Source organism: Corvus cornix, chromosome 15, assembly GCF_000738735.6.
Source record: "Corvus cornix cornix isolate S_Up_H32 chromosome 15, ASM73873v5, whole genome shotgun sequence".
Lineage (NCBI taxonomy): Eukaryota > Metazoa > Chordata > Aves > Passeriformes > Corvidae > Corvus > Corvus cornix.
The window spans coordinates 4,811,581-4,835,424 of record NC_046345.1 but is presented as its reverse complement, the minus strand read 5'-3'; the positions used below and the strand labels follow the sequence as shown (position 1 = coordinate 4,835,424).

General features: G+C 55.5%; 1 protein-coding gene across 1 annotated transcript in view; it reads right to left on the bottom strand.

Moving 5' to 3' along the window:
• MYO18B (myosin XVIIIB) overlaps window positions 1-23,844 on the bottom strand; it is a 56,978-nt gene that overhangs the window by 10,568 nt on the left and 22,566 nt on the right. The window contains 18 exon segments of the mRNA XM_039561332.1: window positions 6,311-6,496; window positions 6,708-6,845; window positions 7,671-7,754; window positions 8,459-8,575; window positions 8,977-9,090; window positions 12,289-12,435; window positions 14,576-14,680; window positions 15,356-15,466; window positions 15,579-15,773; window positions 16,389-16,512; window positions 16,831-16,985; window positions 18,272-18,396; window positions 19,015-19,123; window positions 19,229-19,348; window positions 20,595-20,684; window positions 21,891-22,034; window positions 22,290-22,418; window positions 23,719-23,784. Coding sequence (XP_039417266.1) covers window positions 6,311-6,496; window positions 6,708-6,845; window positions 7,671-7,754; window positions 8,459-8,575; window positions 8,977-9,090; window positions 12,289-12,435; window positions 14,576-14,680; window positions 15,356-15,466; window positions 15,579-15,773; window positions 16,389-16,512; window positions 16,831-16,985; window positions 18,272-18,396; window positions 19,015-19,123; window positions 19,229-19,348; window positions 20,595-20,684; window positions 21,891-22,034; window positions 22,290-22,418; window positions 23,719-23,784 — 2,259 coding nt within the window.

The window sequence follows — 23,844 nt, the reverse complement described above, 5'->3', positions numbered from 1 at the left end:
AACCCTTCCTGCTGCTCCTAAGCCATCCCAGGGCAGAGAGGAGGGAGCAGCAGATCCCCAGTGATTGAAGCTGCCAGCTGTGAAATCGCCGTGGCTGCGGTGACAAGGGGAGGGATGATCTGTGACAGGCCGTGGCACAGGAGCTGGCACACTGTCACAGTAAATAATGGGAGGCCTGGAATCACCAGGCACACAGGCCCCAGGGGAAGAGCATCTTGGTTCATCAAAACAGGCAAAGAAACAGCCCCATTTGGGTCGCACGGTGTCACAGCGGCTCCTGGGAACGCGCTGGTCTTGGTGCAAACCTCAGTGCTGCTCAGAAGTTTTCTGAAACTTGGTGTCTCCAAGCCCTCCACTTCCCTCCTGGCTCGGGCAGAAGGTAGAAAGGACCTGTTTCATCAAGGGAAGTGTTTTGTCAAGGAGCTCGGGGGCTCAGAACAGGGCACATGGTGAAACACCAAGCCCTGAGAGGAGGAAAGAGCCCCAAGCTCTGGGTGCCTCTGTGCCTGTATTCAGCTATTTGGGGCTGCAGGAGCAGGGAGTGACCCCAGATAAAGAGCTGAGCCCTTCCACAGGCTGGTAAGAGCCTCTATTGACCCAGCTCCTCAGCTGCAGGATACGGCACAAATTAAATATGGTTCAGTAGCTGCCTTTAATTCCACTCCTCTGTTCTGCTGTTATTAACAGGGATGGGCAGGGAGGCACAGAGCAGCATCCCCCCACCAGCACCCCAGCCCCGCTTCCTTCAGCCACGGACACAGAAATCCCCTGGGATGGCTGTGGGAGCAGCAAACAGCGAGTCCTGGGGGCTGGAGGGGTCACCCTGGCTGGTGGGGTCCCCCCTGACCTCGCTACCTTCTGCATGGCACTGAGAATGCGGAGAGGAAAGGGACCATCCCAGGTGATGCTGCCGAGCTGGGGCCCCACCTGCCTCCTCCCAGGACATCCCTGGACACCCCCACTTTGTGGCACCCACGCTGGTGGCCTTGGGAAGGGGACCTGCAAGGCACTGAGGTGACACTGGGGACTGTGGGTGACCCTGGGGTCCCCCACCCACAGGCCACCCAAGGGGCAATCTGAATGTGAGCCAGAAAATGGAGCTGACACTGCTCAACCCCACATGCCACCCCACATCCCAGCTGTCCCAAATCTCACCCACGGAGACACCTCATGTTTTTCTTTATACCCTACAATTGTCTCAGGGAAAGGAATCATTTTGCCAATGTAATTCAATTTCAGATGGAAAAATACTGTCTGCAGAACACAAACTGACAAGGCCCATCCCAGCACCAGGCCCCTGGCACGCAGGGAGCTGCTGGACACCTCTGACACATGTTGTTTCTATCTAAATGTAAATCCAAGAAGCATTTCTCTTTTCCAACAGTCCCTGGGCTGAGAACTGACACCCTCACACTGGGCAGAGCTGGCTTTTTGTTTCCTCTGAGCAGAAAAAGGGGAGAAATAAAGGGGAAAATAGATCAGTTGAGGAAACTCATATTATTGGGCAAACTGCACCACGGCTGGACCTGAAGGGCTGAAAGGAGCATCCTCTGCTATTAAATCCCTCCTGGCACCAGCATCTCTGGCTGCTTCCACCAAACCAGTCAGACATGCACAGCAGGACCAGCCTGACCAGTGCAAAACCCCTGGCTGATGTATATTTTATCATCAATAAATAAAATATACGTTCTGCCTGCTACTGAGTACATTTCCAAACCGGATTCTCCCATTCATGCTGGGGGAAAGATCACCCCAGAGTACAGGACTGGCTCTGCTGGTGGGTCAGAAACCATGGTTCTAGAAGGTTGAGGTTGATTCTGGCTGACAGGGAGGCTGGATTAAAGGTTTCCCCAATTCAAGGGGGCAGGAGCTCACTCAGTGATGGCTGGCACTCAGCAAACCCACGGCGAGCTACTCTCAGCTGGACTCCTGCCCTCGCCCAGGGGCTCCCAGGGAGGAGATTCTGCACATCCCTCATGGAAGGCAATTTCTAAACCTTCTTTTTCTTAAGAGGTTTGTTTCTTTTTTTCCCCCCAACTGATTTCCTCTCAGAATTACTGGAAGAGAAGCTAAAAGGAGATAAACAAAATCAGCAGTGAAATGATCCGTGGGACTCCAAGGGATGCCCAGGCCGGCGCCGCAGAGCATCGAGCACCACGTCCTTATCACCACCTCGTCCTTATCACCACCTCGTATTTTTGTTTGTGGTTCTGCTGTGACAACACCACCTTTGCTCGCTCCCATCCACCTCGAGCGAAGTGCAATCTAATTAGTGCAATTTGGATCACTTTTCTTCGGATAACTTAGCACGCACCTGCACAATTCATCCATCATTATTATTTTTAATTAAGCCGTTAACTCGCGGGTTTTCCAGAAAGTTTGAAGTGACAAAATTCACTCAGCCGACGGCTGGGAGTGAGATGGGGCGAGCACCGTGTAATTGGTGTGTGAGCAGCCACCGGTGCTGATGGATTCCTGAGGAATTTACTCCTTTAATGGCAAAGCAGGATCACAACAGCCCTAATTAGCACGTACACAGCCGAGCTTTCACTCCTGGCTCCTCCATCATCCACCCTCACCTCTAAGGACCGGCTGCCTTTGATGATAATTGTCGTTACACTTCCTCAAAGACATTCGCTCTTTAAGGGAAGAGCAGCTGGAAAGACCCAGGAGCAGGCGGGGATGGGGACAAGAGACATCAGAGGGTTTGCTGGGACCCTGCTGGGAGCTGAGCGTTCGCCTGGGTGGGAGCATGGCATTCCCGGCTGGAGGCACAAACAGCTCCCACTTCGCTTCTCGAGTTCACTGGAAGCGCCAAAAAAACAAAAGAAGCTTTAAAGTTTGCAAAAATGAGCAAAAAGCCCTAATCCTGGAGTTCGGGCTGTGTTGTGTTCCACAACGTGGCCATAGCGGGGCCGGGGCACAAAGATCTGCCAGCAGAAGAACCAGGGGAAAAAAAGGGTTATTTACTCTGAGGCTCTCACAAAAAAAAAAAAAAAAAAAAAAAAACCAACTTGTGAAGAGTGTCTTCACACCTGTACTTCAGTTTTCTGTAAAATTAGTTAATTATTATGCTGATGAATTTTCACAGCTTCGTTAAAGAAACCTGATTCGAGGATAGCACCCGCCAGCCCTCGTGGTGTGCTCAGGGGGGTCAGTGGAGCTCTGCTGGGTACAGAGGGGCAGGAGGAGACCCAGCAAGTCCCTGGCTTGTGCCTCGGCCAGCCAGGGCTTCGTCCCAGCTGGATCAGCCTCTGTTTTTCCCTTGGCATTCCATCAAGAAGGCACCTAGCTCTCCGGAAGAAGAGACTGAGGGGCTCCTGCCCATGGCTGGACCCCCTTCCAGAGTTTTCATCCCAGAACCCTCATCCAGATGCTTGATTTCTGCCATGAAATCCAAGCTGTACAGGCAGCTCAGTCGGCAGCAGCACAGCCAGCACCATCCTTCCCTCAGAAATCCTGGATGCTGCCATGTCCCAGACACAATGACACCCTCTCATCGTCCCACATCCCTGCTCCACGCCTGCTGCCAGCCCTTCTCCATCCTTCCCAGCCCCTGTTCCATCCTTCCCTGCACTGCAGCCTCACCAGGGGACACGTGTAGGGGACAAGCACGAGCCTAAGTGCACACACGATGAACACAGAGAGCACGGCTTGGGTTTAAGCCCAGCAGGATTAACTCCAGCCTGGAAATCCATCCCTCACTCCTCACCATGACTCAGTGTCTGCCGTGGTCTGAGGACACCAGCGGGACTGGGGATGGCTTGTCAAGCTCTGGGTGACAGCACAGCAGCTGAGCAATGAGGAGCTGCTGCAGGCTGGGATCCAGATTTTGTTGGAAGAGGACCTCCAGCTCCAGGGAGGAAACCCTCGATGTGCAGCCAGAGCAAAGAGAGACCAGCAGGGCCAAGTCCTACCCCCTGCCATTACCAAACACGCTTGGAAAGTGTTCAAAACCCATCCTTCTTACAAAATTCATAAGGCAGAGCCACCTGCCTGGCAGCCAGCTCTCCAGCTCCCAGCCCTGATCCTCACTGCACATTCCCTGCTGAACGGCACAATGCTGCCTCCCAACTGCCCTAAACTGGGTGGGAAACGAGGGAGGGATGGAAATAGCTGCCCTGAGCCTGGCTGGGGATGGTGGCATGGGATTTTCCAGTGCATCCACCACTGATAAATACGAGTTGTGAGAACAAAAATACCTTCTATTTTGTATATTGCATCTGTATGCCATACATAACTACATCTACAGGCAGCAGCTGTGAAACAAGACAGGATTTCTAACCCAGTCTGTGCAAGAAATTTGTCCCTCCTTAAACCTCGACAGTGTGTGGCAAGTCCACAACCCCACCACCGTGTATTTAAATAAAAAGTAAAAAAAAAAACTGTTAGGAGCAGAGCATGACTTAAGTAATGTCAAGTGAATAATTCACGCTGGATTTATAATTGATGGGGGGTTTAGAAGGAGCAGAGCCGTAAGTGGCTTCCTATTAACTATTGATGCTCCCCACCAGGCTCCCGACAAGCTCGGCCGGGCTCCTCGATCACAGCCCTGCCCCATGTTTTATTTAACTGCTCTGAAGAGAACGCACAGTCTGGGGGATGCCTCTGCTCCCAGGAATGTCACAGCAGTCCCTGGCTGTGGCCATGCACACGGAGCCAGCTCCCATGGAGCAATCACCACGGAGAAGCCGGGATGGGGAGGTGTGTCTGGGGGAGCCCACCTGCTCCTTCCTCCAGCAGATGCCAGATAACCCCAAATATTTGAGTGTCTGGATAACCCCACACTCCTCAGTTCTGCCTTACAGATTCAGCTGTTTATGGGGGTTTGTGTCGTATTTGAGGGCGGTGCCCCTAAAATCCCTTTCAGACCTCTTAGCACACTTCACTTGGGAGAGCACAAGAGTGCCAGGAAGTTCCTTCCTTCACCCGTTGCTCACATCCCCACATGAAACATTCAAAAAGCTTCTAAAAACCTAGGCACAAACCCAAAAATACAGCAAAAGATCCCACCCCTATTCCAACAGCCAGAGCATCCATGTTCCAAACACTGCCCTTCCAGCAGAGCTGCAACCAACACCCAGCAACCAATCCCTCAATCCCACAGGGAAAGCAGCAGGATCAGGGAGCCTGGCATGCCCGTGGCTCCTCAGCACAGCCTCTCACTCCACCATCCCATGGCTCTGCAGAGCATCAGAGGCTGAGAGATGCAACCTCATTCCATGCCCAGGGGAGCCAGAGCACTCAGGGCTCAGCCTGGCAGAGCAAGGACAAAGCCTGACCATGGCGAAGGCAGAGGATTGGGAATCATTCACACCATTCCCCTTGGGAAGGCTGGCAGCCTCGGGGCAGAATAAATGCTGGAATCTCCTTGATTGCTAAATAAAAGATTATTGATAAAATAACTGCTCCTAATTAGGTCCTGCTGCCAGCAGAACTGCAATATCTTTCAATTACCGCTCGGGAGTGAGGCTTTCCCTTGGATTACTGGAAGAAACAACATGAAAAAGAGACACTGGGAAAGGGCTGGAAAGTGCAGGTGAATCTATTTTTGCTGCTCTCCAAACCCAGCTGGGGCTCTGCTCGCTCAGAGCGGGTTTAGCTGCTGGTTGGCACCGTCTGAGCTGCAGCCACGGGGGTGGTTTGGCAAAGCTGGGAGCTCCAGGAGGATCTGGTGCTTGGGCTGATTCCTGGCACACCCAGCCCTGAGACCAGCACTCAGGGGCTGCTGCAGCACTGGGGCATTTCCCACCCACCGTGGTTCTGCCTGGTATGAGGAGAACCAGCTTGAGGAGCTGCAGGAATGACCTGAGCAACTTGGAATCATAGGTTCATCTAGGATGGAAACACCTCCAAGATCATCCAGTCCAACCGTTACTCCAGCACTGCCAAGTCCAGCAGCAAACCATGTCCCCAAGTGCCACATCCACACGTGAACTGCATTTCTGTGAGAGGAGCAGGCAAAGCCACCTCCTTCCCACAAAAAAACGTGGAGCAGAGGGACTGTCCAGGCTTCCAGCCCAGCCATGGAGAAAGGCAACATGAGGGTCCTCAAGGACAGCTTTGGTTCAATGGTTTGGGGCTGCAGAGGGACGCAAAGCAATTCCCTGCTCCTCCCAGAGGAGCAGCCCAGGACCCAGGGAGTACCTGCACAGGGAACAGCTCCATCCCCAGACCCAGAGCACACAAAGCACCGCACAGAAAATGACTTTTCTGGGGCCCTCAGGCCAACCCAGGGGTTATGAGGGGTCTGCAGCAAAACCCCCCTGACCATGGGACCACCCAAACCCCGGGAGCAGCACCCCCTCACCAGCTCCATGCGCCGGCGGCTGGACTCCAGCTCCCTCTGCACCAGCTCATCCATGTCAGCCTTCATCTCCTCCATCCTCCTCTGGTAGTACCTGCTGTTCTCCCTCTCCCGTGCCTCTGACTCGGCCGCCTTCTCCAGCTCCTCTCCCATCTGGATGATGCTGTCTCGCAGGCGCAGCACCAGCACCTGGGGTGCGAGGGGAGGGTGAGGTGTTAGAAAGCTCTCTGCGAGCACCAAGCCACTGTTGGCTGTCAGAAACCCCCACGCAGACACAGCAGCAGTGCCACGAACCATCTGGGCTGCCTCAGCCCACACCTGTCCCTCCCAGCCCTTCGCAGGTGCTCCTGTCCCCACAGCCATGCTGGTGGCACTGCCCTGCCTGGTGAGGAGGGGGTACCTCAAAACGCTTCATCTGCACGGCCTGGAAGTCCAGCTGGCTCTCCAGGTCCCGGATCCGGGCTTCCTGCCGGCTGACGATGGAGCGCTCGGCCGGGCACTGCTCCAGCTGTGCCGCCCTGGCCTGAGCTGCCTGCAGCTGGGAGAGCAGGGGCTGTGTCAGCATCCCCCAGCCCTGACCATGCCAACACCCCCAAACCCCTCTGCTGAACACTTCACATGCACTGGGGGCCTCTCCTGGCCCCTGAGGTGACGGGCACTGTGGCCAAGCATTGCCCTCATTTCCCAAAGAATTCCCTGCTGTTAAAGCCACACGGCACAGGCCTGACACCAACGTGTGGCTTTGAATGGAGAACCTGCTGGCGAGGGGCACGTGTCCGGGGCTCCTTTGCTTTCCTCTTCTCACAGACTCTTCGAGGACAGCAGGCATAAAAATTCAGTCTTTGTGGAAAGCTGCCTGGGCCAAGCTGTTTCCTCAGCTCTTACAGCAGGATCTCCAAAGGAAACTGCTCTTTTAGTGATCCCGGTACAGCTCAGGTTCAGATTTTGAATTTGACCTAGAACTATGGGAATTTGTCTCCTTTTATCCGGCCTATCTCCAAAGCACCACCCGCTCCACCTCGGAGGGAGCGAGTGAGTCCCGCTTCTGATTCCCGGGCAGCTTAGCCACGCTCCAATAAAGCACTTAACTTAATGGGATTACTCATGTGTTTAAAATTAAATCCATCACTCCAGGAGGGTTGGCACAGCCACAGAGGCGAGGGGGTGCAGCCCCTGCTGGTGCCCACCCCAGGGCAGCCCTGGGGTCAGCTGGGGAGGAGGGAGAAGCGAGGCTGTGAATCCCAAGAACTTGGCCAGGAAAAGCTTTCTCCAGCCCAAAGAGCTCCCACTCTTCAGCAGGGGTGCCGCAGGCTGGCAGGAATTAGCTTCTCCTGCAGGAATTAGCTTCCTCTGCAGGAATTACCTTCTCCTGAAGGCTCTGCTTTTCTTTCTTCACATCCTCCACCTGCGTCTGCAGCTCCCGGATCTGAGCGATGTCTGTGGCCGACTGTGGAAACGGAAAGTTGGGAGTGGGAGCAGCGGGATCAGAAGCAAGGGCTCGGAGCAGAGGGCTGGTTCCTGCCTGCACCTCCTGCCACTGAGACAGTGAGCTGCCCCTGGACTGCCCTGCTGGAGCTTAATGCTCCCAGCTCGGTGCAGCTTCCTTAAGTTTTGAAAGAAGTGTTTGTGGATCAGGACAGAAACTGTGTTGTCATCTCTGTCCTCAGGACCCTTCCAGACAGAAGCTCCCGGATCCCTAACACCTCTGCAAGGGGCACCAGACTGGGAATTGTCAGTCTGGCCACCCTGCCCCTCTCCCATGGGAGTTTTGGGGTCCCTCAGCTCCCAGTACAATCCTTTGGGAGAGCCTGACATAGTTTGGGTGTGGCACTGAAAGCCCCAGGGCTGTCTGGCAGCACTTTTTAACCTCTGCATGAGTAAACGGTGAAAGAAAGAGTAAAAAAATGACCCAGAGGAGCAGCTGTAGGATTCCCCAAGTATTGAAACTAAAGGCAAAACACCTCTTGGAAGAAGACTCTCAAGTGCAGGTCAGCGGAGCCGCAGCAGTGAGCCTCCCCCTCCTCATCACAGCATCTGTGTCCTGCGGTCCCCACCCCCTGTGCACCCCCAGGGGCCACCACCTGCTCTGTGCCAGCCTGCAGGGCTTTCTCAGTGCCCTCCCAGGGTTGGAGACACTGCCCCAGCTCCCACCTGGGCGATCAGAGCCTTGTGCTTTTCCATGAGCTCGTTCAGGTCCTCCTGGTCCTCATCGATGCGTTTCAGCAGGTCAGCTCTCTCGTGCTGCAGCTGGAACAGCTGCTCGTCCACCTGCAGGAGGATCCACAGGACCACTGGTTCACGGATCCCACAGGGAACCCACAAAATCCCCTCTGGGATGTGCTGTCAACAGCCTCCAACCCGCAGGAGAGGCAGAGCAGGACCACGGGACGCTGCTCCCTTGCAGGAATTTTATCCACCCATTGAACCACCCGGGGGCTGCTGTTTCCAAACAGTCCGAGTGATTTCACTGAACATCCTTGGAGACTTAGTAAATACGCTCGGACACTTTGTAAATATCCTGCACGGTGTAATTAACACTCCGAGGGGATTTATTAAACGCTCTGGTAGTGGCTGATTCAAGCAAGCAGCTGCCCATTGCTGCCAAACGCCCCGAGGTGGGACTGTGCCCTCCCACCTGCCCTGCCCTGGTCACATCTCCAGCAACCCACCAGGGTCTTGCTTCTGCTGAGGGTCTCCAGCTCCGTGTGCAGGTTCTCCAGCTCCAGGGCCGCTGTCTGCTGAGATCTCTGGGCCTCTGCACACTTTGCTTCGCTCTCTTCCAGCTGGGAAAAGTTGCAGGGGATCATCATTAAAGGAGCAGAAACCACGTGCTGATGGTGCTGTCCCCGTGCCACACAGCCACGTTTATTTCCACTTCCACAGAGCTTTTTCTCCCTGCTAAAGAGCACAGATTCTCGACCTTTTAAACCTGCGCTGCTCCTGGTTTTCAGGGAAAGCAAAGCTTCCTTGGCAGTTCCCAGCACAGACCCCAACGCCACCGACAGTCCTGGTGAGTCCAGCAGCCAGTGCCTCGATGGCACATCCTCCCTCTGCCTCGGTGAGGTAGAGCTGGGATCATTAATTTGCAAAATTATGTGAATTACATGTAATTCCTGATTAGAGCAATTCACGATTCGGGGCTTTGCAAATGGGCTTTTCACGTGGCGTAAATTGCATTTGCAAATACACGTGGAAGATCCCATTTATAAACGCTAATGTGCTCTCGGGTTTCACAGCTCAGCCATTAAGATCACAGCGATCTTCAATGGGTTGCAAACATCTGGAAGCTGCAGCGTCATCCCCAAAACTCCCCCCTTGCCCGGGCGGAGGAGTTGTCGTAGGCTGTACCTGAACATCCAGTTCCTTCCCCTGCTCGCTGGGGTTCCTTTCTTTCCTTTATGGAAAACTAAACCCTTCACTCACTGCTCATTTCCTGTGCCTGGTCCTGGTTTCCCTGTGGAGTTCCCAGGAGCAACGGGAAAAGCTGCACACCATGGCCAGAGTTTGAGAATTTTAGGCTGTTTCCTTAGGGTTTACTTTCTTTTTTATCTCTCCCTCAAAAAAAAAAAAAGGAAAATAAAAAGGAAAAAGAAACGGGGGAATCATGGAATACTACAACTGGAGCAATCCTCAGCTCGTTTCCCTCCACCGTTTGAGGAGATTGAGACCTTTCACTAGAGAAAGAAAAACTTTCTTCCATCAGCTGAAAAATAGTCTCTGTGCTTTGCTGGGATGAGTTGAAGATGCCACTCAGGTCAGCTCCTGGTTTTATGGCCGAGGACTTTCTCACCTGTCCAGCTGCATCCACAATCAGCCCTTGGAGCGGCCTCTTCCCTGCCACAATTCCCACCAAACTCCTGATAGTTCAGTCAGATAGAAAAGCACCTCCAGGACCCTTCATTAAACATCAGCTTCCACTTCACTCGGTGTAATGGAATTTTCCCACTTGGGAAGAATAAATTGAAATTCCCCCCAAAAAAATGCATAATGTATGAACTGTGGAACAACATTAGTTTGCTGTGAACACCATCTGTTAAATACCTGCATAAAATGGATGCCTCAGCCTTATTAAGAAACAATGCTGCACTTCCACACATATGGATTTTGATTAACGGAAATACAGCATTTTAGCAAAGTTTTTCTTCTCGTGCAAGTCCGTGGGCTGCTGGTAGGATGCACTGGCTTTTGAGAAAGTCGTCATGAATGCCATTAGAAATTGTTTCAGCTTAAAGGACAGAATAATCATGTGGCATTTTAAACACATGCAGAGTCTCCGTGTTGGTGGCACAGCAAAAACTCCACATTCCCAAAATCCAGGCCGCTTGCTTGTCCCCAAATACAAGGCAGCTGAGCACAGGCTGTGGAGTGAGGGAGCCAGGGATGGACTGAATGGCACCACAGGGAGAGAGAGTGACCTCCTGCCTTGCTGTGGGTGCTGGGCTGTGCAGGGAGCAAGAATCCCAGAATCCCAGAGTCATTTATGTTGGGAAAGACCCCCAAGGTCATCGAGTCCCATCTCTGACTGATCACCCCTTATCCATGAGACCAGAGCACTGAGTGCCACGTCCTGCCCTTCCTTGGACACCTCCAGGGATGGGGACTCCAAACCTCCCTGGGCAGCCCCTGCCAAGGCCTGAGCACCCTTTCCATGAGGAAATTCCTCCTGATGTCCAACCTGACCCTCCCCTGGCACAGCTTGATGCAGTTTCCTCTCATCCTGTCCCTGGGAGCAGAGCCCGACCCTCCCTGGCTGCCCCCTCCTGTCAGGGACTTGTGCAGAGCCACAAGGTTCCCCCTGAGCCTCCTTTGCTCCAGGCTGAGCCCCTTTCCCAGCTCCCTCAGCTGCTCTTCCTATGACTTTACTCTAGAGAGTAAAGATTTACTTCCCCAGTTCTGTTCCCCAACTGGGCATCACTCCCCAGAGAAATGGGGCTGGACACCACGGGATGGCCACGGGATGGGCAGAGGAAGCAGCACCTCAGCATCGATGTAGGTCCCTCAGCTCAGCACATGGAAGGGACCTGAGAGCAGAGTCCTGCCACATTTCCTCCCATCAGGGACTGGGAAAAAGCAGGGACAGTGCAACCTCTCCAGCCCGCAAGTGGGATTTGGGAAATATTGAGGGATTAACCAAGTGCAGCACTACAGCACTGGGTCAGTAACATTTAAGAGAGAACACGTCAGTGCAAAAAATGGCCATTCCCACTGCCTGTCCTGGCCATGGCCATCTCCTGCCCTGGACATCCAGGTAATGGACACAGGTAAGGCCACGGACACGGGAATGGGCACGGACACAGCGCTGGCTCCAGCAGGCCCAGCTCACCTTCCCCTTCTCCCTCGGCACAGGTGGGAACAGCTGCTGCTCCCAGCTGTTAATTTATGCACAACGACCCTCCCAGTTATATCTGGATGTTGCTGGAATCGCTCGTGCCTCCAGATTCGTTTGTTTCCAGGGGAAATGTGCAGAACAGATTAATTCCCGAGTGGTTTTAGAGGACCAGCATCGTTTGCTGAGCCCTTGCTTGGCACTGCGGGATACACAGCCCACAAGGGGATGGACAGCTCCGTGGCACCCCTGTCCCGTGGCAGGGCACCCCGCAGGACCCAGAGCTCACCCTGGGGCTGGGGTTGTCCCCAGTGTGGTGGCACAAGCTGGCACAGAGCTGGAGCCGCTGCCCAGGTCACTCAGCACCGCTGAGCCAGGGCTGAGGGCGCTCAAACCACGGCAAATCCCCCAGATCCCTCTCCCTCTTCCAGCATCCCTATGGCAACGCCGCCCCAGCCCGGCCGTATGAGACACACAGAAACGCACCAAACAGAAGGTAATTAACAGGGGAAAAAGGGAAAAACACTCCAACACCGTTGGCTTAATTACAGGGAAGTGCTCCTTACAAGGAGACTCTCGGCGGCGCCCGCCCGGGTGTCAGCGCTCAGTCAAACCGGGAGAGCTGGGAATGTTCCTCGCAGCTCCCCCTCCCTACCTGTTTGCGGAGGTGCTCCAGCTCCTGGCTGCTGGCTCCGGGCTCTGCTGGGGCCGCCAGCAGCAGCTGCACATCGGCCAGGAGGGCGCGGGTCCTCCGCAGGTCCCGCCGCAAACGCTTCTCCACATCGAAGTCACGGTGGCCGATCTGGGGAGGGGACAGGGGGTGTCTGAGCCCTGCTGCCTCCCGAAACCTCCATCAGGCCCTTCTGACCCACCCCAAGGTGTTCCCCACGCAATTTAGGAGTATTTTGGTGATGCTGAGGTTGTGAGGCAAGAAGATGTTGAGTAATAATGAGTAGATATTACCGTTTTCACAGACAAATCACGGAGTCACTCAGGTTGTAAAAGACCTCCAAGGTCATTGAGTGCAGTATTTGATCACCACCTTGCCAACTACACACAGAGCACCGAGTGCCACGTCCAGTTGGTTCTTGAACACCTCTGGGGTGTTCCATATTTTTCCCCACCAAAGAGCTGCTCCTCCGAAAACATTTGCCCACCCCTGGTCTCCATCGGCCACACCCTCCCCAGTGACCACCCCTGTGGCCAGAGGGACAGCCTGGCCACACAACTGTGGGGAGCATCTTAAAAAAGCCCACCCTCTACGCTCCCCCCCTGGAGAGAGGGAGAGAGCAACCATGGTTACAGGGATAAAGGAATTAGAAAACCACCAAATAAACAGGGACATGGTTTCAGTGCTTGATTTCAGCGTAATTGAAGTATAAGAACATTTTCCATTTAGGTTGTTTTCCACGGCTCTTTTTTCAAACCCCTTCCTTCTCCTCTTTTCTCTTCACTGGCTAATATCAACTGAGTGGATTTGACCTTGTAGCCTGCTTTAGAGCTGGCTGGAATTTGCTGGAACCAGAAATCATTGGCATCTCCCATTTCCTTAATTAGTTTTCTGGGTTGGCTGTTTTCTTCCCATTTTTTAATGAACTCGCCTCTGCAAACCAGAGGGTGTTTGCAGCACCAGCACTGCTGTTCTCCTGCCATCCCGCCAGCTGGATCCTGGACACTGCTCACATCATTTTCCTGTTGCTCAGGTTCTGTCCACAACCACGGGGGATAAATTTGGCTCCGTGGCTGGAACCAGCTGCCCCCTCCTGCCACTGCAGCCCAGGATTTTTAGGTGACAAAGCCAGGATTTGATTTAATTGCTGCTGCCAAACTGTGGTTGTGTCACGCACTCCCATCTCCCCTTCCCTGACACCAGGACTGCCCTTGGGGGGCTGCAGGCTGCCAGGGCAACACCTGGGGACTGGAGGGACAAGGAGCCTTTCCTCAGGAGGCCCCCCCCAGCTCCTGCTGCCTCCTCATCCATCTCAGCTCTCCTCCACTGAACAAGCAGGACATGTTGGACTGTTGTAATAATCCCCTGCTTTGATACAGCAGTATTTATTGTGACAGTTCCCAAAACATTTTCCAAGCCGGGAGGGTTGTGTTGGATAAACCTCGTCAGACCATTTTGTGTCTACTTGAAATATTCCCCCCATTCCGGTGCTGCAAAGATCCCAGGTTCATCCCGGTCAATGAACACACAGGACTGCCAGGGCTGGGGAAATGGTGAAATCCAGCTCGTGCCAACATGAGGGTGGGCAGGAGGCATCGGGACAGATCCTCTGGGGAGTCCTGGGGTGCAGCACCACCAAGACGGTGACACTGAGCTGGTGCCACCCTCATCCCTGGGGGAAGGGCTGGGTGGTGACCTCACTCAGCCACCAGAGCTCTGGGATGGCCTCTGGGTGATGCCAAGGGCTGCTCTTGGAGGCTGCGTGCAGCTCCTCACCTGCTGACTGAGCAGGAGCAGAACGCGGTGTGCTTTTCTCCAACTGCTGTCACCGACTCATCAGAGAGGGAAAAAGGATTTGTTCACTAAATGTGCTTGGGATATAATTCCTCTGCTACAAGCAGGCTTGGATAAACTGCTTTTCTAGGCAGTTGGATGCACTCCAGTGCTAGACCTGGCTTGTTTGACTCTGATCAAACACCAGCAAAAAGCAGATGCCTCCCCCTGCTTGGATAATTCTCCTGTACAAAAAGGAACAGTTCCTCTCTGCAGGTCCTTAGTGGGACCACGTGGCTCCTGTGTGATCCCTGCAGTCCCAACACCTCCAGATGCCAGTGCCTGCTGTGGCTGGCTGGCATTCGGGAGAGATGAGGGACAGGAGCACCGTGGGCAGCTGCATGGCTGCTGCTCCGGCTGCACTTGTTTATCCCCGCTCCTGTTTTTAGGGCAGGACATGGCCTAGGAAGGAGCCCCTGGGAGGGCACTGTCCCCTTACCTGCTCACACAAGGTGCCAATGAGCACTTCCAGGTCCTGCTTCTCGTGCAGCACCAGCTGCTTCTGCTCGTGCTCCTGCTCCAGCTGCATCTCCAGCTGCCGGAGCTGTGTGGGAGAAACCCAGCCACACTCAGTGCCCGGCCACCCCTCAAAGCCCCATGTCCCAGCAGGGCAAAGCCACTGCCACGGTGGGGACGTGGCATTCCCCAGGAGAGGGAGTGCATTGAGGTTTCTGCAGCCAGCACTGGGGACCAGGAATGGCCCCTGTCCCCTGGAGCACCTGCTACCCCTGGCAGTGCCAGTGCGGAAGAGGGGAAGCATTCCAGGGACCTGCAGGACTTTGGGGACTGGATGGGCTATTTGACACACACCCAGACATGCCCAAGGGCTGCCCCTGCAGCTCTGGAATTTGTGTTTGCACCCACCAACCTCATGGCCTTGTGGAAATGGTATTTTCTGCAAATCATCCCCAAGCTCGAAGCCCTGGAGTTGGCACCCTTGGTGGGACACTGGTGTTACTGGGAGCAGCGGGTCCACCTGCTGTTTCACGTGTGGCTCTCCCACACTGTCCCCAACAGCCCCTCCAGCATGGCAGGGGCTCACCCCGGACCCAAAGCCTGATCTGCACCCCCAGGCTGTGACCGAGGCTCACGCTGGGATGATGGTGGGGAAGCAGCACCCTGGCACTTCCCTGGGAACATGGACCCCTGGAATGGCTCCGGAGGACATGGGGAGCTTTGGGGATCAACCAGCATCAACCCCCACTCAGCAAGGACCTACCCTCTTCTGGCAAGACTTCTGCACATCCTCCAGCTCCTCATCCTTGTCCTCCAGCTCCTTCTGGTGGATCTGCTTCATCCGCTCCATCTCCAGCTCCAGCCTCTCGTGAACCTGAAACACCCAGCGATGACGCTCAGCCCCGAGGGGATGAGGAAAGTGTTGGCCTGGGGTCCAAGTGCCCAGTAGGGACAGACACCTCCAGCCCCCCCCAGCCCCACACTACCTGCTCCAGGTGATCGACGGCGGCCGTTTGCCGCTCCAGCTCCTTCCTCTGCTCTGCAGCGCTGCCCTCCAGGTCCCAGAGCTGCTTCTTGAGCGCGGGCACCGTGTCCGTGGCCCCGGGAGTGCTGAGCTCCTGCACTCGGCCGGCCAGCACGGCCACCCGCTGGTCCAGCCTGGCCACCTCGGCCTCCTTGTGCTGGGCAGAGCAGTGGTCAGAGCCTGGACACTCACACCCCACCCTTAGAACCCACAGCATTTCCAGTGGCATCATCCCAACCCCCTGGAGCAGCAGCAGGGGTTGGGCAGCCCCCACCCCACACCCAGAGCCCCATCCCCACCTTTCCCTCTTGATCCTGATCTCACCTTCCCACTCCCCTGGGCGTGTCCCCCATGGACTCCCTGCAGCCCCCGCTGCCTGGGAGTGCTGGCAGCAGCCCTGGGGGTTCCCCCCACCCCAGCAGCCGTGCCCCTGCCACCACGGTGGCATTTGATGCAGCCCCATCCCACGGGGCACAAACTGGCAGCTTCCCAAAGGTGGGATTGAGGGTAGGGATGTGAGGAAGAGCACAAGTGACCCCAGTGAAAATGGGGGGTGGTCCTGATTAGCTGAATCAGGGGATGGGGATCACTTATACATAGCAACAGCCCTTCTTCTGGAAGGAGAGAGTTATTTAAACACACAGAGCTGTGCTAAAAGAAATTGGAATCAAGTTTCCTGATTGCCTCTGCTCTAATTGCAAAGGTAATGGCTTTGCTCCCAGAGCTGTTCCCAAAACTGGGCACAACGCAGCAAAGTGGGGTCTCCTCTCACCTCCAGGCTCTGCTGAAGTTTGCCCATCTCCCAGCGGATGCTCGTGTTCTCCTGGGACAACTTCTCACGGAGGCTCTTCTCGAAGGCAGATTGCCCCAGGGCCTGGGCTAACTGCAGGTCGAACCTGGAGGGGAACACCCGTCACCTCTCCAAGGCCAGGCTGGGCTGGGCTTGGAGCACTCTGGGTGGAAGGGGGATCTTCCCATCCCCCATAGCAGGGGATGGAACTGGATGAGCTTTAAGAGCCCTTCCAACCCAGCCCAGTGTGGGATCAGACCACGTGTCAGTCACACAGCAATGGGATGGAAAAATAACTCCCAGCAGCCGAAAGAGATGAAACCAACCCCACCCTTGCAGCAGCTCCTCACGCACCCCAATCCTCCCCATTCCCTGGCTCCTGCTCCAGCACCCCCAGCCCTCCCCGTGCTCCCCCCAGCCTTACTTCTTCTGCCTCTTCTCCAGCTCGTGGCTGCGGCTCTGCTGGTTCTCGGCCAGCACCCGGGCGTCCTCCAGCTCGCAGGCCAGGCGCTGGCACCGCCGCCGCAGCCGCTGCGCCCCGTCCCGCGCCGCCTGGCACGCGGCCTGCGCCTCGCCCAGCTGCGGGAGGGGTGGCAGAGACTGTGGCACGTGGACCCCGGGGGAGGGACAGATGGAGCCCACGGACCCCACAGAAGATGGACACGTGCGCCCCATGGACCCCGCAGCACAGGTATCCCATGGAGGAGGGATCTCATAGACCCCATAGATCTCATGGCACATGCACCCTACAAAGGAGAGACACATGGACCCATGGACCCCACAGAGGATGGACCCCATGGCACATGCACCCCACAAAGGAGGGACACATGGACCCCACACACCCCGCAGAGGACAGACCTCATAGACTCCATGGCACACATACCCCACAGAAAAGGGACTCTTGGATCCATGGACCCTACACAACCCACAGAGAAGGAACCCCACTGACCCCACAGCGCACAACCCCTGGAAAAGATCCCCACCAGGACTCAGCCTCGCTTCAGTCCCCGGGGTAGGTTCACCCAGAGATTTTTCACTAAATAAGGACAACCTGAGGTGCTGTGACCCCTCCAGCTCCAGGCACCCTCCCGAGAGCCTGCAGCATCCCAGCCCCCCCTGCTGAGTCAGCAGAGCTACCACGGGGCCGTGCCTGATCCCATTTCTCTGCAAAAAGCAGCGTCTGGACTGGAATCCCCATGGATTCCCGTTGTGTTTGGGACAGACATGCAGAGCTCTCCCACGCCAGGGAATGGAGTCGTTAAGGAATGACTTCAAATAAGCAAAATCTTGCGTTAATGAAGCCTGTAATTCCAAACGGAGAGCAAATGGGCTGCTTCGCTTTACCCAAGCTCCTAAGACTCAGCTTCTTTCTTATTACTATTTAATGTGCCATGAGAAATCTTTATTTCTTTGTTTTGTCCTTATGGGGAGTGACCTGGCTCCCAGGCACTGCTCAGGGAAGCACATTGGCTTTTTCCTTCCTTGGGGCAAAGCTCAGGAGCTGCCAGCTCTTTCCACCAGCAGCTCTTTGTGTGGCAGATGAGGGGAGCAGAGCCCTTTACAGATCCCAAAGGCAGAGCAGCAGCAAGCCCCACCACCAAAAATCCCCTGCCCACAGCTCCCCACCCTCTGCCCACGCTCACATTTGACCAAGGTGGGATTTTGCTATACAAAAGTGATTTTTGAAGCTCAAACCAGTAGAAAATATCTGGTTTCCCCTGGTCGGTGGGAGCAGCAATGAGAAGCAGATGCAATGCTGAGGCTCAGCCCTGCAAAGCTCCTGGGAGCAGGGAGAGGACAACCAGCTCCAGGAATAGCCCTGCTCCCTCGGGGTCCCTGGCCCCTCCTGGGCTGGCAGCACTTGCCTTTTGCTCGAGCGCTGTCCTGGTGCCCAGCTCGGCCTCCAGCCGCTCCTCCAGCTGTGCCAGCCGCTTCCGCAGGAAAACGATCTCGGTCTGGGCGCAGTCAAACCTCACCTGCCACTCATCCTCTGCCAAGGAGAGACACCCGGGCTGCAGGGTGGGTGCTGGGGCCTGACCAGCCCCCATGGCCCTGCTGCAGGCAGGGAGGGGGATGCACAAGGCACCGACACCAGCACGGAGCTCACAGGGCATGGCTCTGCTCTGTGTGCCCAAGGCTGCCCCGGTCACAAAGAACACGTGCCCTGCCTCAGGCACAGCCCATCCTGCCACATCCCACCACCTCCCATCCCATCCCATCCCATCCCATCCCATCCCATCCCATCCCATCCCATCCCATCCCATCCCATCCCATCCCACCCCGTCCGTGCCTCAGCAGCGTCCTCTTCACTCCACACCTGCTTCAGACCCACCCTGAAGTGGGGAAGCGAGGCACTGCCAGCAGCACCCTGGGGCACAGTCCCTGGCAGCACCACCAGCCCCATGCCAGTCCCAGAGCTGAGTGTCACCGAGCTGTCACTGCCAGCTCCCGCTGGACGAGCAATGCAGGATGACAGAACACACTGGAGAGGCCTGGGGCTGGAGAGTGGCACTGACTGGGGGGGACAAACCCCTGCCCTCTTCTCTGTGGCCCCACAGGTCAGGCTGGATGCCCAGAGCATGCACTGCCTCTGGAGGGACGTCCCTACCTCCTCCAGAGCCACTTATCTTCATCTCACGCAGCTGCACCAGCTGCTGGGCCTCTTCCAGCTGCTTCTCCACCGACTCCAGTTTCTTCTGCACTTGGTCGTGTTTGCTCTGGGGAAGGGAGGGAGGGAGCATCTCTACCTGGCTCTGGGGCACTCAGGTGGGCAGTGCCAGGGGGATGGCACGGCCACTGTCACAGGCTCAGGGCTCTGGTACCTGCAGCTCCTGCAGCTCGCGGGTGCCCCGCAGCCGCTCCGCCCGCTCCCCATCCAGGGCCTGGCAGGTGACATCGCCCTTGTACCGCTCGTCCGACAGCTCCGTGGTCAGGTCGATGATCTGGGGGAGCAGGGCATCAGTCTGGGCATAGTTCTGCCATCCCACAGCCACCCAGAGTCCTGACAGCTCTGCCTGTTCCTAGGAGTGCACACCAGCACTGACCAGTGTCACCAGTAGGAGCCCAGGCTCCTGTCTGGCAGCTGCCTGCACTGCGCTGCAGGCAGGGCTCAGCACGTGTCTCCATTGTCCTGCTTGATTACATTAAATTTCCTTTCAAACCAGGAGCAGATGAATGAAGGGGAGAATTATTAATCCAGAAAATCAATTCCATTTTCCGCAGAGCAGATGGGCACATGGTCCTTCCTGCTCAGCCGGCCCAGCGAGGGGCTGCAGAGGCAGCAGGGCCACGGGAAAACACGGCATTCCAACGCTCCTTTCCTGCTGTCTGACAGCATTTTAAGGCACCTCACATAGTGCAGGCACCAGCTCCTTAGGGCTTCTCGCAAGTTTAACCCAGTAAGCAAATCCCACAGGATTTCTCTTCCTGGGGAGACAGTGTTTTCCTAGGTCTGCCCTGAGGCAGTCGCCTTGCTCAGCACTCCCAGCCTCATGGGGGTGATTTCACCTTTAACAAAGAGCTTAAACTAAAATCATCTTTACCATCTTTACCCCCTTCCCATTGACAAGGAGGGTCCTGGCCTTGGGGGCTGTTGGCACCGTGAGGCAGAGCTGCAGCCTAGACCCAGCTGAGCCCTGCTGCAGCCAAGGGAGCTGGGAAAGCCCAGGGTATTTATAGAAACCTTGGGAGCTCCTTCTCCTCATGGTGCTTGGCAAAATCCCAGGCACAATCACACGGGAGCTGCGCATACGAGAGTGGAACCCAGAGAGGACCAGCAGCCAGCTGGGATCAGGGAAATCCGGAATGCTTTGGGTTGGAAAGGACCTTAAAGCTCATCCCATTCCACCCCTGCCATGGGCAGGGACACCTTCCATTATCCCCGGTTGCTCCAAGCCCTGTCCAACCTGGCCTTGGATATTTTCAGGAATGGGGCAGCCACAGCTTCTCTGGGCAGCCTGGAGTGATGCCAGCCTGGAATTCTGCAGCTGGACACTGCAGCCTGTCCGGAGTCCTGCCCAGAGGACCATCCCTGGCATCTGCCCCTGCCCATGGCTTCTCCTGCTCTGATGGAACTGGTGCTCCTGTCCATCGGCTTCTTTCCCAACCCAGCCAAACAGGGCTGTGGCAAAGGTTTCGGGGTCTGTACCAGAGGTTTTGGGGTCTGTACCAGAGGTTCTGGGGCTGTACCTTGCTCTCCAGACTCTCTGTAGTCTGTCTGAGCTCGCTGCACGCCTGCTCGGATTTTTCCAGCTTCCTTCTCAGCGCCGCCATCTCCTCCTAGGGAAGATTGGAAAAAAACATGCACAGAGAGTTCCAGCATCCTCTGTTTATTTATGAAAACCTTGTTTTCTGTTCAAAATAAGTGGAAGGGACATAGCTGCCTTATTAATAAAATTTACCAGGCAACTTTGAAGGCTGCTCACTGCAAATTGCCGGGACTACAGCTCCTGACATGAATTCCATCGGAGGGAATGTCAGCTTTGGTATGTGTAGAGCATGTTTTATGAGACAGCAGCAAACCTCAAAAGCCTGGGATGAACAGCCAAGGGCCTGGATCATGCCCAGGGAGCGTCCCAGGGCCCTGGCAGGTATCACAGCACGGTGCAAAGGCACGGTGTTGGCTGTGATTCCTTCCCAGGCAGCAGGAGCTGCTCCACGCAGCCTTGTTCTGCTTTGATGTCCAACACTGAGCAGGAGCAGAACGTGCAGAGCGGTGATAAAAACAGAGGTTAACAGATGATGGGGCCTGATGGATCCCAGGTGGGTTTGGAGACAAAAACAGAGGTTTGGGCAGCTTTTATTTCATCTGAACCAGCCTGAAAACATCTTGTTAAAACCTCACTAAAGCAACAGGAGGAGCAGGACTCCAGGGAAGATGGACTAGGAATTTAGCACAGGTCTCAGATGGTGCAGAGGGGTGAAAGGAGCCTTTCCTGTGTCAAAAAATGTCCATTAGCATCTCCCATCACTCAGGGCAACACAGGTGGATGCCGGCACAGCACTGGGGACAGTAGAGAGTGGAGTCCCCTCTGTCACAGATGTTTGAATGCTCATCTTCCAGCATCCCACAGGCTGATGAGCCCATTCCCAGGGGTTTGGCTCAGGGGACACAGCCCCTGGAGCTTGCAGAAGGCAGTGGGAGAACCCTGGAATGGGCTTTGACTGTGGGGACGTGGTGTGTTTGCTATTGTCCCTCTAAGGAAGAAGCCACTTCTCCCTCCACAGCCCTGCAGAACGTGTGACACAGGGCAAAAACTGCAGCGCTAAGAACAGATGGCAACGTCTGGAGGGTGGCAAAAACATCTTTGCCTGCACAGAAGTGACTTCCAATTTGACCAATCCACCTGGCAGAGCCCCTAAAGCAGCCTGGCCTGGCCTGGCCTGTCTCACCCATCCCATCCCATCCCATCCCATCCCATCCCATCCCATCCCATCCCATCCCATTCCATCCCATCCCATCCCATCCCAACCCTTGGCACTCACTTCCTTAGCACGGAGCTGCTCCTCAGCGAGGTTAACGCTGAGCAGGGGCCGAACGTGGCTCAGCAGCTGCCACCAGGGCCAGTGCCTGACTGCCTGGAACACCACCAGGTTCTTCTGGATGCAGCGGACGGCGAGGCGCTGGATCTGTGGGGACACAGCAGCAATGACCCTCACCCAGCCATGACCGGGACCGCTGGGAAGGACTGGGCTGGGACACCAGGCTGGAGAGGGAAGGGTGGCAGAGGAGCTCAGGGATGGCAGCACAGCATCTCATGGCTCATGGTAAACCTGGTACCCTTCAAAGGAGCTCGAAAGAGCTGTCATTTGGGTGCTTTGGGCCATACCCCAGCAGCGCTGACCTGGATGGGCTCAGGTATCCCCAACCCACAGGATGGGTACCTTCAACCTCTTGAACTTCTGGCGGCTGAGGAAGCCCTTGCAGGCAGCCTGGAGCAGAGTCATCTTCTGGGCTATCAGCTTGTCCCGCTGCTTCTCCAGCCTGGAGATGACCCCCGGCTTCAGGAACACCTGGCAGCAAGGAACAGGTTACACACCCCAGGTTGGGGGCTGAAACCTTTCCCTTCTCCTGCTCGAGGTGCAATTCCTCAAAACTTTTCCCTTGGGATGCTCCCCTTTCCCCCCACTGTGGGGATGGGTGGATGGATGGATGGATGGATGGATGGATGGATGGATGGATGGATGGATGGATGGATGGATTGATGGATGGATGGATTGATGGATGGATTGATGGATGGATACCTCCACTGGCAGTGGATTCTGACAGGTAACACACAGCTGCACACAGGTAACAGCAATGATATGTGACAATAACATAACCAAAATGAACCACAAGGTTTTCTTTCACTGAACTGGTCAGAAACCCCTCAGAAATGACACAGATGTGCTTGATGCCATCAAATCCAGGCCGGTATCGATCTCTGAGTGTTTGAGGTGTCTCTGGGTAACTGCTGGGAGAAGCTCTTGGAATCCAGGACCGGGAGCTCCCACCCATTTGCATGGCCCAGCTTTAATAACCCCCGAGTGACACGGGCGAGGCCGGGGCTGTGCTGAGAGAACTGCATTTTAACCACGCCAAATTGAATCAAAGCACAATCCCAAGGAAAGTGGCTCTCCTGAGCTGATGCCGTGATTGCTCCACCACCCATTCGATTGCCTCATTAATGCCTGAATTAACTCCCCAAGCCTGCAAGTTTCGCAGCTGCTACAAAATCAATGCTCAAAGCGACGGCAAAGCGAACTCGTCCCTAACGAGATGTGACCGGGGCTGCCACCGCGCTATTGATTAAGGACGAGGGTTCCAGAGAGGAGATAATTACAAACTGCACAGTGCAGGATGAAAGAAAGTCATTTTGCTCCACAGAACCCGTTCCATGAATTCTTTCTTCACAGACTCCAGAGCTGAAGGCGAGCACGCACGTGAAATTAATTTCTCTTTGAGACCGTCACATCGAAGTTCAAATGTTGTTGCTGCGACAGTTCCTGCTCTGCAGCAAACCCACGAGCTGCCCAAGCCCCCTTCAATATCAGGAGACATCAGTGGTAATTAGGAACTTAAATACCACCAGGGGCTGGCTGGATTTTGGTAATTAGGTACGAGTTTTACCCAGGGTGCTGCTTTCAGATGAGAATTAGGAGCCTTTTGCTCTGATTTTTAGCGAGGCTATTTCCCAGCCCACCTGGTGCCACAGGCAGCAGTGAAGGGAGCCTTTCTCTCCAGTTTGGGGAACTTTGGGCTGCTGGGGAGCCTGGCATGGGGCTGTGCCCACACACACCAGAGCAAAGGGGAAGCAGGGCCCAGTCATGGTACCTGGGTGCGTCCTATGGCAACGCTCTTCTTCTCCAGATCCAGCGCCTGGAACAGCTCCTCGATAGCCTGCGGAGAAGGGGCACGTCATGGGATTGCTCAGGAAACACCCCCACCCTGCTGTGAGCT